Here is a 15,881-nt window from a genome sequence, read left to right on the forward strand (position 1 = left end):
GCATAAGAAGTTAATTAAACTTGACAGACATTATATCGACGATAATTATCGATATCGAGTTATATGAAAATAATTTTATAATTTTATCGCGATAACGTTTTTGGCCATATCGCCCAGCCCTACCATGCAGGGAAAGTTGCACTTGAGTGATTGACAGCTCGCATTACTGCAGTTATGTGAGCACTGCAGGCCTGATCAGAGCTCAGAGAGATTGGCCATTTAAAAAAAAAAAAAAAAATCAATGGCATTTTTTTTACAGGGGAAAACATTTCCAATAAAAAAATAAATAAAATAATAATAATAAAAAAAAAAATATATATATATGTAAATGACTAATAATTATGAGTGAATTTGTGTTTCACGTGTTGTCATGGAATAACCTCCACTGCTACATGGTAGAAAAGATAAGATTTATGAGCAAACCACAATTTTTCCGAGATCTCTTCACATGCACATACACACACGCAACGCACACAATTCTGAATGTCTCGTTTCAAGAGGGAGGGTTCTTGTGACAGCAGAAACAGCACTATGTACATATCTAACATTTTCTCAAGTGTTGGGACAACCCCTCATTATGTACAGGGTGTCCGCGGGACCTTAAAAAGTCTTAAAAAGTCTTAAATTCAACTATCAACTATTAAGGCCTTAATTTGTCTTAAAATGTCTTAAATCCGACTTTCGGAGGTCTTAAAAACATGCCATGTCATCTTATGTTTCATTGTGAAATCTGGGGGGAAACTATTAACGGGAGATAAATCAGGCTTTTTTTTTCTTTCACGCAAACGGTACGCAGTGGGGCGGAACCTTAATGTGGTCCTTAATGTGTGTCGCCGTCGGGAGCTATTTCAGAACACCGGAGCATAGGTAACACGTTATTCAAGCCGTAGCGATAACGCTGACGTTTAGTTTAGTTTAATTGATTTGTATTTATTTGCACTCGTTAATTTAACATGGGAAAGTGCAAATTTAATGAGAACTGGCTCGAAAACCCTCTGTTTGCACCGTGGTTGGTCCCAGTGAAAGATAATTACGAGGCCTGCTGCAAACTCTGCAAAAAGGATTTTAAACTGGGAACGATGGGAATAAAAGCAGTCGAGTCACACATGCACAGCGCTAAGCATGTTTACCTCTGCAAAAACCCGCCTGCAGACAACTTCAATATCAAATTTATTTTCGACGGCGACGCTGTCCACATCAACTGCTCAGGGACAGGTAGGTCTACCACCAATTACATCTGCACCTGTCCGGGTAACGTTCGGCTCCACGGCAACCCTTGAAGCTGAGGTACTGTGGGTTCTAAATACGGTCGCAAAGCATCAGTCCTACAATGGAAATGAGGGACTAGGAGAGGTGTTTCAAGCGATGTTCCCTGACTCTGAAGTCGCTAAAACATTCACGTGTGGAAAAGATAAAACGTCCTACATAGCCAGGTTTGGATTGGCTTCTTGCATCCAAAAAATCTCTCCACGGATGTAAACAAGGGCAAGGACACGTTTGTGTTGATGAGAGTGAGAGCTTCACCCCACCCTATGTATTTATTTTCTACCACACACCTACCCCCTCCTAATGTACAGTCTCCTCCCCATCATATTTATATATATATATATATATATGTTAGGATCTATGGGTAACAGTACTGTATATTTGCATATCATATATGTCACAAATGTAACAGTAATATATACATGTATGTCCCTATGCCATAAATGTCATGATGTCATGTATGTTGTGCATGTCATAAATGTCACTATGAATTGAAAATGAGGGACCCTGATGTAAACAAGAAAAACGTCTTTCTCTGGTCTGCATCCCCTTATTATTGTGTATTGAGCTGTACTGTATTGTACCCATTCTGAAATCTGTTAAATAAAGTATTCATTCAACCAAACCACAAAAACAAAACAACTGGATGAATGACAACTTTATTTAACAGATTGCAGAATGTGTACAATACAGTACAGCTCAATACACACAATAATAAGGGGATGCAGACCAGAGAAAGACTTTTGTCTTGTTTACATCAGGGTCCCCCATTTTGAATTCATATTGACATACACAACATAGAATAGATAGAATAGAAATACTTTTATTATCCCGTGGGAAATTTGACACTGCAAATCGCTCAACATTTAAACATTTAGACAGGACAGGTCACGAATTAGAATAATAACACAAATCAATCAAGTTGCCTAGGATAAGAGTAGAGTAAAATAGAATAAAAATGAAATAAAATATACAGAAATGAATACAGTAAAAACATACATGACATGACATTTATGGCATAGGGACATACATGACATACAGGTATATACTGTAGTACTGTTACATTTGTGACATATACGATATGCAAATAATATACAGTACTGTTACCCAGAGATCCTAACAGAAAATATTATATATATATGATGGGGATGAGACTGTACATTAGGAGGGGGGGGGGGGGGGGGGGGGGTTGGACATTTACGGTGGCCAGTTTCGAATTGCAGTCTCCCGTAGGTGCTCTTTAAGAGCGTTTTTGAATGTGGGCAGGGGTAAAAATGGGTTTTAGGAGTGAGGTTAAGCAGTAGTCTGACCAGTTTGTTTTGTGATGTTTGTAGTCTTGTTTTTAGTGCCTTTGAGGTGCTTTGGTACCATGAGGTGCAAGCATAGTCGTAGTACCCTTGAATGAGTACTGAGAGTACCCATGATTTTTGCCATTTTGTTATCGTGAAATTGGTATTAAATTTAATTCTGAGTGGCATTAAAAACATGCAATCTTCACAATAGGGCCCATTCAAACAATATAAACAAATAGTTTTTTCATAAAACAGAGAGAGTGTTTGTTTTGTGTATGTTTTATTTGTATTTTTATAAAACAATAGTTTGGAAGTAGCAGAGTTGTGACTCGTAGCCAGGGATAGAAGGAGAGACGGGCAGGGGTATAAAGAGAGGTAGAGAGAAGGAGGGTGAGACAGAAGGAGAGAGAGTGAAGGTTTGGTGAGAGAGTGTAGCCTGTCTGTGGGTTAGAGGAAAGGAGGGGAGGGGTGGTAGAGGAGAAGAGACATGCAGAAACATTGTTTTTATAGTGTGCAGAGACACTGCACAGAAACGCTGTCTGACACACACAAACACCTCCACACACACATGTACATGTGCATGCACGCACACACGCACGCACGCACACACACACACGCAAGCAAGCAAGCAAACACACACAGACATCAGATTAGTAGCTGACCAGTGGTGTGTGTTGTGTTGTGTATCCGTCAGACGCTGGCTCAGCTTACACAGGAAAATGAAATCACATGTTTAATTAACCCTTTATGACCCGGGTCTGCTCTGTTCACAGTCGGGTCGAACATGAGGAAGCCATCAGGTCCAGGTGACGAAGGGTTAAACCAGTGGAACACCCAACGAGTTAACTGACTTCATTTATTCCTATCCTCCAAAGACGGTCCAAAGAACATTAGTGAACATGAACAATAGGCTTGGGCGGTATGACTGTATACCAGGGTATTTCGAGATCCCGCCGGTATGATTCTCAATACCGTGACGTCACAGACTGCTATTACACTGACACTGAGTTGATTGTAGAGCACAGCACGCGCCAGCAGAGGGTTACGTGGCTATTGTTCTGGGAGCTAACGTTGATACCTGGATGGTGCGGGCTAACTAGCTACCATTCTGGGAGCTAACGTTGATATCTGGATGGTGCGGGCTAACTAGCTACCGTTCTGGGAGCTAACGTTGATACCTGGATAGTGCGGGCTAACTAGCTACCGTTTTGGGAGCTAACGTTGATACCTGGGTGGTGCGGGCTAACTAGCTACCGTTCCGGGAGCTAACGTTGATACCTGGATGGTGCTAACTAACTAGCTACCGTTCCTGGAGCTAACGTTGATACCTGGATGGTGCTAACTAACTAGCTACAGTTCTGGGAGCTAACGTTGATACCTGGATGTTGCGGGCTAACTATCTACCATTCTGGGAGCTAACATTGATACCTGGATGGTGCGGGCTAACTAGCTACCGTTCCGGGAGCTAACGTTGATACCTGGATAGTGCGGGCTAACTAGCTACCGTTTTGGGAGCTAACGTTGATACCTGGGTGGTGCGGGCTAACTAGCTACCGTTCCGGGAGCTAACGTTGATACCTGGATGGTGCTAACTAACTAGCTACCGTTCCGGGAGCTAACGTTGATACCTGGATGGTGCTAACTAACTAGCTACCGTTCTGGGAGCTAACATTGATACCTGGATGGTGCGGGCTAACTAGCTACCGTTCCGGGAGCTAACGTTGATACCTGGATGGTGCTAACTAACTAGCTACCGTTCCGGGAGCTAACGGAACCTAGCGGAACCTAGCGAAAAAAAATCGAATCTACAAATTCCAATCTGGCTTCAGAACATCCCACTCCACTGACACATGCCTTCTCTATTTGAACGACCACATCAAACAAGAGGTGGACGCGGGCAAATACTGCGGCATGGTCATGCTGGACCTACAAAAGGCCTTCGACACTGTCAATCACTCCATTCTGATTGACAAGCTAAAAGCAATTGGTTTTGATAGTCTTATCAGTGAGCTGGATGCAATCCTACCTTGAGCGGAGGGAACAGATGGTGGAGGTAAACTGTACCCTATCCCCCCCTCACAGTGAGCTGTGGCGTTCCACAAGGAAGCATACTAGGACCGCTACTGTTCCTAATTTATGCAAATGACATGTCGTCAGCTTGTGACTGCAACTTGTTCCTGTTTGCGGACGACTCAGCCCTGCTGGTCTCTGACAAGAACAAGTTACAGGTTGAAAAAACCCTCAGCTCAGAACTAGGCAAAATCTGCATATGGCTCGCTGATAACAAACTATCATTACACATGGGCAAAACAAACGGAGTCCATTCTCTTCGGTTCAAATAACAAACTCCGCAAGACCGACGGCTTCTCAGTTACAGTGGGTGACAATATTGTCACAAGGAAAGATGAAATTACCTACCTGGGTTCCATCCTAGAGGCTAATCTTTCCTGTGACAAAATGGCATCCAATGTAATAAAAAAAGTCAACCAACAAACTCGATTCTTGTACCGGATCTCCTCTCTGGTAAACAAGAATACCCTGAAGACTCTGGCAGGAGCACTCATTCAAGGGTACTACGACTATGCTTGCACCTCATGGTACCAATGCACCTCAAAGGCGCTAAAAACAAAATTACAAACATCTCAAAACAAACTGGTCAGACTACTGCTTGACCTTACTCCTAGAACCCACCTCACCCCTGCCCACTTTGACAACCTAGGATGGCTTAGGGTAGACGACAGAGTACAGCAACTTGCAATGGGCCTGGTCTACAAGATGCACTACACGACTAAGGTACCCATGTACTAGGGCTGGGCGATATAACGATAACGATAAATATCGCGATATATTTTAATAATCGATATCGAATATCGAAATTTTAAAAAAAAATCGAACAATCGTTGTTTTTTTTTTTTTTTTTTTTTTCCTGCAACAGGGCAGTTTTAAAACCAGAGACAGTGGACAGACTTGTCTTTCTTGCCTGCAACTTAAAGTAATGGCTTTGCTTGACCAAATTCAGATTTCTTTTTCTCTTGTCCATTTATTTTGTTTGCTTTCTAATTTAAAATACATTTTGAAACCGTCTGTACACAGTAGGCTATGTGTGCTAGCAGAACTAGACTCCAGTCACGAGTCACAGTGCACATGTGCGGTGGTTTGTCCACCAAAAAAGCGCCAAAAGATCGAAAATAAACTAGCAGAGCCAGAACTGTTCAACTCCTCTGGAGCCACAGCCAGCAGAGAAGCCGGTTTACTTTAGCTTTTAAACCAGCTGCAGCCTGAGAACTGGAGTGTGAGGGGATGTAACACTAAAGATGGCGGCAATGACAAAGAATTGCTGCAAAATAAACATACACCTTTTGTTAAAAAAAAAGATTTTTTTTTTTTTTTTTTTTTTTTTTTATATACTTATAATTATCGATATCGAGAAATAAAATAAAATTATCATATCGTTATCGCGATATGATTTTTTTCCATATCGCCCAGCCCTACCATGTACATGTCAAAATACTTCCCAAAGGTCAGTGAATACCACGATCACAACACCAGAGCGCGCTCCACAAATCATGTTAAACCCAGATTTGGCTCAAACAAGGGACTAAACACGTTTAGCAATTATGCCACATCAATATGGCACGCCCTACCTAAAGCTGTAAAGGCATGTGAATCACTATCCACTTTCAAAACCACTCTCAAAGAACACCTACGGGAGACCCCTGTAAATGTCCTAACCCAACCCCCTCCAATGTACAGTAAATTACCTAGTATGGTTGTCAATATTCCAATGTACAGTTTTGCTTGTTTGTACAGTGTTTCCCCCCCCCCAACCCCCTCCAATGTACAGTAAATTACCTAGTATGGTTGTCAATATTCCAATGTACAGTTTTGCTTGTACAGTTGTACAGTGTTCCCCCCCAACCCCTCCTACCCAACCCCCCCCACCCAACCCCACCCAACGTACAGTTTTTACGTCAAATGTATATACTAGGGCTGGGCGATATGGAAAAAAATCATATCGCGATAACGATATGATAATTTTTTTTTATTTCTCGATATCGATAATTATCGAATTGTTATAAGTATAAAAAAAAAAAACATTTTTTTTTTTTAACAACAGATGTATGTTTATTTTGCAGCAATTCTTTGTCATTGCCGCCATCTTTAGTGTTACATCCCCTCACACTCCAGTTCTCAGGCTGCAGCTGGTTTAAAAGCTAAAGTAAACCGGCTTCTCTGCTGGCTGTGGCTCCAGAGGAGTTGAACAGTTCTGGCTCTGCTAGTTTATTTTCGATCTTTTGGCGCTTTTTTGGTGGACAAACCACCGCACATGTGCACTGTGACTCGTGACTGGAGTCTAGTTCTGCTAGCACACATAGCCTACTGTGTACAGACGGTTTCAAAATGTATTTTAAATTAGAAGGCAAACAAAATAAATGGACAAGAGAAAAAGAAATCTGAATTTGGTCAGTATTGTCATTTGGACAAGCAAAGCCATTACTTTAAGTTGCAGGCAAGAAAGACAAGTCTGTCCACGGTCTCTGGTTTTAAAACTGCCCTGTTGCAGGTAAAAAAAAAAAAAAAAAAATGATTTTTCGATTTTTTTTAAATTTCGATATTCGATATCGATTATTAAAATATATCGCGATATTTATCGTTATCGTTATATCGCCCAGCCCTAGTATATACTCTCTTTCTGGACTCTTTTTGTACCACAAACAGTATTGTATTTGCAAATCTGGTATGTCATAAATGTATAGATGTAGCAGTATGGTCTATCTGTATGTCATGTATGTCATATATGTCCTGATTAATTGAAAATGGGGGACCCTGATGTAAACGAGACGAAAGTCTTTCTCTGGTCTGCATCCCCTTAACAATTGTATGTATTGAGCTGTACTGTATTGTACCCATTCTGCAATCTGTTAATAAAGTTTTCAATCAATCAATCAAAATGTTGATACCTGGATGGTGCTAACTAACTAGCTACCATTCCGGGAGCTAACGTTGATACCTACTAACTGGCTACCGTCCTGTGATTTGTTTACTTGGTAGCACGGGTTGCTAAGGAATTTAGTTTCAAGGTTGAAGAAGGTGCACTTTTAGGTTGAAAGAACGGCCCTAATGTCAACGTGTTTCAATATAAGCGTTATGTATGGGGATAACGAGTATATTGTTAGCTCCCCCCCCCCCCCCCGCTGATGAAAATGAAAGTCATACCGTATACCGGGGTGTTATGTCAGCAAGGTATGACGGTATGAAAAAAATTATACCGCCCAAGCCTCATCCTGTGTCCACAAACTAGAGCGATAAAACTGAAACGTGTGATGTCATCAGGAATGAAGATCGTTCCTTCATTGATCCCCTCAGGGAAATACTAGTCGACGAGGAGGGGATTCAAACTCACGCGTGCAGAGCACAATGCAGTCCATCGCCTTAACCACTCGGCCACCTCATCTGAAGTCTGGCGACCACTCTGACATTTTCTGCTTCAGAACCGAGAGCTCGTTTTTAGATATGAAAACATTCAGCCGGTTCAGAATCATACCTGATTACGTCACACGTTTCATTCAGACTTCTCTGGTTTCTGGCGTTGGGAGTAAGAACACAGTCTGGATAATAGAAAGGCTGAGACCACCTATTCGATTTATCGATAACTGCGTGAAATCGAAGTGGCGCGTCACTTATAGACTTTTTTTGCATGTGTTTAAAAATAAAATTAAAATAAAAAATTCAAATACCTTTTTCTTAAAAAAGAAAAGAAAATCTTAGTTTGTGTGTGTCACGTCACGTGCACTCACTGTAGTTTTTGCGATGCTGTAGTTGGCCCACGACAGCGAGTCGTGCTGAGCGCGCTGCCAGTAGCAATCAGGAAGATGCTGTAATAATAATAATAATACAAATAATAATACAAAATAAAAATATAATAATACAAAAATCAATATTTATCGATAATTTTGTCCCAATTTATCGATTCTTCCAAATGGCATATCGTCTCAGCCTTAGATAATAGTATGATGACACATTCTGGTTCTCTCTCTGCCTCAGACCACTTTCACTTGTTTGGTATGAATGTTGTTAAGAATAAAACAAAATTAAAAACACATTTCTCATCCTCTCTTTCTCTGCATACAGAGCGGACCAGATTCGCCCTGCCTTTCCCTTCTTCCTCCATCCGTCGTACTTCCTCATTGGACGCGCTGACCGGACCCTACCTGGCCGGTCATTGGCCGAAAGACATTGGCCACACCGCCTCCTGTATCCCCTGCATGAACGACAAGACCACACAGGTGAGACACACTAACACACACACGGGCAGACTAGCAGAACGAAGTGGGCTGTAAAACTGAGAAGGAAGGTGAAGTCGGCCGAAATCTAACCATAGTGGAACATGTTGGGTCATATCAATGTGCGTATAGTACCGGGATCGGCACGATGTGTTTTCCCAGAACAAGTAATCGCATGAATTACTTGAGTAGTGAACGTGTACTCGTTTATGCATGGTCCTTCATAGGGTCAGTTGTCCTGGGGGTCGGGTCAGGGGGTTCGAACCCAGTAACATTTCCAATGCTTTTCTTTGTTCTCATGAAAGCACGTATGTGAGAGAGGACATTCTTTCTTTTGTGTAACATTTCTACTGGGGTTGGACCATCGACCGCTGAGCCCACCATCGTGACTTTATTTATTTATTTGTATCCACTTTTTCTCCTTTTTCAATTTTCCTCCCATCCCAATTTGCCGTGCCAATTCTCCCCTCCCCTGTCTTGAACGTTGCTCGCATATGCCCCCCACTGGTCGGTTGTAGGGAGGATAGAAGCCTTGCATCACATGTCCCCTCCGATACATGTGGAGGCAGCTTGTCACATCTTTTCACCTGCCAGTGCGGACTCTCATTGGCGAGGTGTAACGTGTGGGAGGCTCACACTACCCCCGCCATTTCCTGTCTCTGCTGTGCAGGCGTCCCCCAACCGACCTGTAGGAGGCGCTGTCCACAACGTCCAGATTACCACCCATCGACTTCCACCCGCTAACTCTGCCAATTGATTGATTGATTGATTGAAAACTTTATTAACATATTGCAGAATGGGTACAGTACAGTACAGCTCAATACATACAATTGTTAAGGGGATGCAGACCAGAGAAAGACTTTCGTCTTGTTTACATCAGGGTCCCCCATTTTCGCCCCTAAAGTATTTCTCTGGTCTGCATCCCCTTAACAATTGTATGTATTGAGCTGTACTGTACTGTACCCATTCTGCAATCTGTTAAATAAAGTTTTCATTCATTCATTCACAAATTGGCCCATGCCTACTAGACGCAAAGGATATCGGTTGTCAAGCTGCTTTTGTATGTTGTAGTCTTGTCACGATAGTCAACATTTTGACTTTGATACAGATAGGAAAGGCAATGGAATATATTAGTAGATGATAGAACATGGACATTTTTTTATACAATTATTTAATTCATTATAATTGAAACGCTATTGAATAATAGTTAATTAATAGTTAATACAATTATTCTGTTACAGCTACAACTAATTAATAGTTAATACAATTATTCTGTTACAGCTACAACTGAGCTATAATTTATACGTATAGCTACTGTCCATCAATGTCTTCCTTTTTAATGAAATAGGTTCAGGAGAGAGATGTAGAGAGGGAGAGAGAGCGAGACACGCACACACAGATAGACACAGATATTCTCAGCCCCCCTTTCCCAGTGATGGCTTACTATGTGCGTGTGTGTGTATGTGCATGTGCAAACAGGAACGGGACACACATCTGTGCACACACACCACCAAAGTCACTGGCTGGCCCACAGTGTGCGTGTATGTGCGTGTGCTAACTTCGCTAACGTTATCCGCCTCAGTAACATTAGCTGCCTCGCCGGATTTCTCTTTCTCCTCGTCTCTCTTTTGCTCAAAATAAAAATGAATGGGCTTCATGGCTGGCTGAATTTTTTGTGTTGTCTGATTCTGAATGTATAACTTGCCTATGGTACCGTGACTTTCTGTTCTTCCTTTCACTCGCATGAAACCAGCCGTGTCACCGCAGGAAACTCTACTGTGATTGGACGTTTATGCGCCTTGTGTGGGACTTGTAGTTTCTGAAGTTTAGTAGTTTTGTAATCTTCACTCGTCTCGCACACTGCGAGTAAATTATTTGTCTGAGTCGCTCGCACACACATATTAGGGGCAAATACGAGGGAAATGCTCGCACTGTAGAGCATATATATAATTATATATATAATTAGTAAACTGTCTGGGGCTTTTCTTGCCCCCCTTAACTTATTTTCCAGGGCATTTGGTAAATTTTCTAGGGCATTTTGCCCCAAGCCCCCGTTAATTTCGAACCCTGCGGATTATATACATTGCACTACATTTTTACTTCCGGTTTGACTTCAGCATGTAGTGGTCACGTCGGTCAGAGCTCCGCTCCCGTTAATTTTAATTTTGCTTTAAAATCCACTTTTTACAACACCAATGTGTTTAAACCTTGACGTATATATTAACTAAGATCTTCTACTAACTATATCGACAGAAAGAATCAAGATGACATCAAGGAAAGACCCTGGAAAGAAACGCGCAGTAGACAATCTAACGGTAGAGACCCCGCCTGTGGAGACGTGCTCCGTGCGGGTACTGGCAGGAGAGATCGAGAAGAAAACAACTGATAATGTCACCTCTTCCATCCCCACCTCACCCGATACAGATATAGTGTATACATCATCCGATTTCGAGTCTCTGGCTAAGCTAATAAAGATCTTAACCGATAAGGTTGATAAGCTTGACGTTAAGGTTGATAAGGCTGACGTTAAGGCTGATAAGGCCGACGTTAAGGCTGACTCTTTCAAAGAATCTATCGAAGCCAAATTCGAAGATTTAAAAGCAGCGGCTGCAGTACAGACCGAACGCACTATTGTAGTTGAAGCCACCTTGGTCGAACATACATTGAAATTTGCTAAGGGCGATGAGGCTCTACATGACGGTATCGCGGAACTAACGGAGAAGATAGAAGAGGTTGACGAGAAGCTTTCGCATAAGATATATGACCACAACGAGAAGATAACAGCTAAGTTATTCGAAATCGAACGTCACTCCCGTAGATTTAATATACGTATAGTGGGATTGGATGAATCGGTTGACTGCACAGACGACTCGTTCGCGACAGTGTTAGCTGAAATTCTAGGACCAGATATCCTCTCTACAACGCCGACAGTGGATCAACGATACAGAATTGGCACCCGAGACAATAAAGCGAGGGTGATTATTGCTAGCCTGCGTAAAACTGGAATAAGAGATACGATTATCCGGGAGGCACGAAAGAAGAGGGGAAATCTGCTACACAACGGGAAACAAGTGTTTTTCTACGAGGATGTGTGCCGGGAGGCCATAGCCCTACGAGCCCGTTACAAGGTTGTGATGTCTCAGCTCTTTGAGAAAAGATTCCGTCCTACCCTACGCTACCCAGCGAATCTTTCCATCATGGATGAAAGTGGAAAAAGGGCCTGGCTCCATTCGCCTGAAGAGGCCGAAGCGTACATGAGGAAACTACAACGTGGAGGATACATTTATTCATCTTTTTTTTTTATCTTCGCTGGATAACTTTGTTATAGCTCGGACACCAAAAACGGCATCAAACAAGCTTTGATAACATTGATGTAGAAATTGTTTAATACGAGACGCTAGACACTATATTTATATAAAGGTTTGCTGTTTGGGCCCGTTAGATTTATGGTTTTGTGCAGGTCATGATTTGTTGTTGACATTTTGGAATATTCTGGATTTTTTTCAACGCTCAGTGTCATATTGGAATATACTAGAATGATATCACTCTATGGCATAAAGATTGCCCTGGAACATAAACAACAGTTTTTGCAAGTCATGATCAGTTGCTAACATTCTGGAATACTCTGGACTTTTTCAATGAATACCCTGGAACATTAACATCAGTATGTGACCTGCACATGAACCAGATCTGGAAGAACAACAACTTTCATAGCAGATTACTGCCCACCCATGTTCGGGGGACGAACTGCATACACGTATTTAAAAACCTCCTTTTCATCTAGATGTGTAAGCTTGGCAAAGTTATTTTAAGATTTAATCAGATGTTCTCTAATTTTATTGGGATTTCTATAATCTAGTTCTAAACATCTATCTTTTTTTTTTTTTTTTTTTTTTTTTTTAGATGTTTTAACCTATACATGTTAGTCGAAGGTTTAAATCAATATACTAATTGAGGCATATTTTTATTTTATTATATTAACTGGAGAGTGGCTCGGCCACGGGTGACATTCTATTAAGGTAGAATTAAAAGTTTTAGATCCTATGGCAATTTGCATAGGAAAGTTAAGGATAAATGGCTCATTCTGGGCTGACCGGTCGTGTAAGGGAGGGTGGAGCTGTACGCGAAGGGGGTGTCAAACGAACACGGGTACCTTGTACGGCTCTTTAAGGGAGGGGGGTTCAGGGGATTATATGTATATATGTATGTTTTTAAGCTCGGCTCTCAACAGGACCTCATTAATTGGATATATATCCATTGTGAATTTGTACTCCAGACGAATTACAAACAAGTACACAACAATAGGCTTGGGCGGTATGACGGTATTACGGTATACCGGGGTATTTAGAAATACCGACGGTATTGAAAATCAATACCGTCAAAATCACAGTTGGTTTTAAGTTTCTATTTCCACTGAAACAGAGTTTATACAGGGACGGCATTGGGTTTCGGTTTCCATTAGTGAAACGGAGTTAACTTTCGAGTTGGTTGAAGTGCGTGCACACACACAGCACAGCCAGCAGAGGGCAGGGGAGGCGGTCTGTATTTCCCCGCACAGAGCTGAGCTGAGCATACACTAACCTGTATGCATTTTCTCTATCTCTGAGCAGCTGCTAAAGCTTAAGCAATAATAATAATATGTTACCATTGAACGATGAAGCGGCGAAGTTAACCACCGTCACTCCAGCCCACGATGAGCTCCCTGTCCACAGATGGCTAACGTTTTGTCAAACAAGAGCTAAACTTGCACACACTGTCGCATTTGGACAATTAAAAGACTGGAGTCTGTTCGGATTTAAGCAAAACCCTCGTGCCACGAGTCGACTCGCCAGTGACTTCATCCAGCACAACGAGACTACGAGAGACGGAGTCACTTCTTTGGGAATGTAATATAAAACGGGGTGAGTGAGTGTTTACATTTTTTAATCCTAATGCAACTGGCTCACGTTGATACGATGATGCCGGGCTGCCGGCCGGGCTAACTAGCTACCGTTAGCTCACGTCGATACCTGGATGGTGCCGGCAGGCGGCAGTGGCTCCCTTCTGTGATTTGTTTACCTCGAGGTTGAAGAAAGTGCACTTTCAGGTTGAAAGAACGGCCCTAATCTCAACGTGTTTCAATATAAGCAAGCGTTGTGTATGGTGATAATAATAAGTATATTGTTAGCTTCCTGAATATTCATTTATAATTGGCGCGGATTTTAATGCCATTTGGGATCCCGGGATGGATAAGTCTTATCCCACCATTTCCAATGATCAGAAACATGCATCTAATGCAAGGATTGGTCCAAGAATACAGGTGTAAATGACCTATGGCGATTACTCAACCCAACGACCCGAGAGTACTCTTGTCGATCTACAAGATACAAGACATTCTCTAGAATAGATTATGTTTTTGCATCCCCTAGACTATTTGATAACTATGACGTGGAAATGGTTCCCAATGCACTATTCCCAGATCACAGCTATTTACTCCTAAAATGATCATTTGGTATACTGTCATCCCGAGCCCCAAGATGGCGATTTAACTCGATATTGCTGAAAAACAATGAATTCATTATACAATTCAAAGATGAACTTATTCAATTCCTGCTGGAGAATGCGGGTTCGGTACAGGACCCCAGAATATTATGGATGTCGGTAAAGGGATTTATCAAGGATTTCACTATGGTCTTTGCCTCCAAACTACGCAAGAATCGTTGTTCAAAATTAGTAGAGCTGGAAACGCTTTACTCATCGTTGTTTTCCTCTTTACAATACAACTACTCGGTTCGATTGGAATCTCAAATTAATGTGTTAAAAAAAGAGATTAACGCCATTTTAAGACAACAATCTGAATTTCAAATAGGTAGCACAAGACAATATTATTACTTTCATGGTTCTAAACCAAGTCACCTACTAGCTATGAAGATACGAGCCAACGCAAAATTTGCAGATATCCCTACTATTAAGGTCCAACAAGGACTTGTTACAGACTCCAAAAAAATTAACGAGACATTCAAAGAGTTTTACTCCAACTTGTACAAATCAGAAATGGCTTTCGATCAAAACAAAATGGATATATATCTATTCTTAATCAAATTAACCTACCTAAACTATCAGAGGAAGACGCTAAACAGTTAGAAACACCTATCACAATAGATGAACTTAGGGAGGCTATATCTGAAATGCAAATTGGTAAGGCTCCTGGAAGGGATGGTGTTGAATGCCCACGCTAGGTCTTAGGTCAGATCGATAACTTCATAACTCATTGGTCTGCTCATCTTGACATCAAACAGCGTCCTGCGAAGTGGTTGACATGCAGAACCGAACGAGTCTACAAAATGTTGTTGTTACTACTGACCGACAAGAGATAGCGAATGCACCGTTCCGACCCCCGTCAGTTAGGGGTGGACGGTATAAACGGTATACGGTATAAACGGTATGAATTTGCTCTACGGTATGGATTTTGAGTATACCGTGTAACCGGTAGTGCAGCTCTAAAATAGCAATGACGTCATGTAACCACAGCGCGACTATTTCACTGGCATTTGCCCCTAAAAATAGATAGAATTAGTCATAGATAATAGATATGTGCGAACTGGAAAGTTATTTAGGAGGCTTCGCGCAGTGGGCGTGCCAGCCCCTACCGCACGCATGTAAACACGGGTCTAGTAGTCTAGTGGGACGGGACACGGGAGCTGTCGGCGTCTCCCTGAGCTAACGTTAGCTTAGCTACCGTTACAAAATGACCCAGTCAACTATTCACTTTTAGTTTAATACATGATGGGGCATTGTCTAACCGAACGGTATCTAGTCGGCCAGCTACCGATAGCTCCTGACATCAACAAACGCTCCACAAAGTCTAGTACTAGAGACGTGTATGCTACCTGTTAGCTCACGTTAACACAAGTTAGTTCACCGTTCAAAACGAAATGTCCCATTGAACTAAATAATTCACTGAGGCGTTGTATTAACGTTATATATGCAGTAGCTACAGATAGCTCATGATATCAATGTCTTATAACACTGATTCGATGCGTATTCGAGCTGAGGGCTT

The 15,881-nt window shown here is 41.8% G+C and overlaps 1 protein-coding gene across 1 annotated transcript in view; it reads left to right on the forward strand.

Moving 5' to 3' along the window:
* The window catches only part of LOC311228559 (protein FAM117B-like), a 144,027-nt gene that overhangs the window by 33,865 nt on the left and 94,281 nt on the right, over positions 1–15,881 (forward strand). The window contains exon 2 of the mRNA XM_084314460.1: positions 8,691–8,845. Within this exon, the coding sequence (XP_084170586.1) occupies positions 8,691–8,845 (155 nt within the window). The remainder of the gene's footprint in view (positions 1–8,690; positions 8,846–15,881) is intronic.

This window comes from Notolepis coatsorum (assembly GCF_963971535.1).
Source record: "Notolepis coatsorum genome assembly, chromosome: 5".
Taxonomy (NCBI): domain Eukaryota; kingdom Metazoa; phylum Chordata; class Actinopteri; order Aulopiformes; family Paralepididae; genus Notolepis; species Notolepis coatsorum.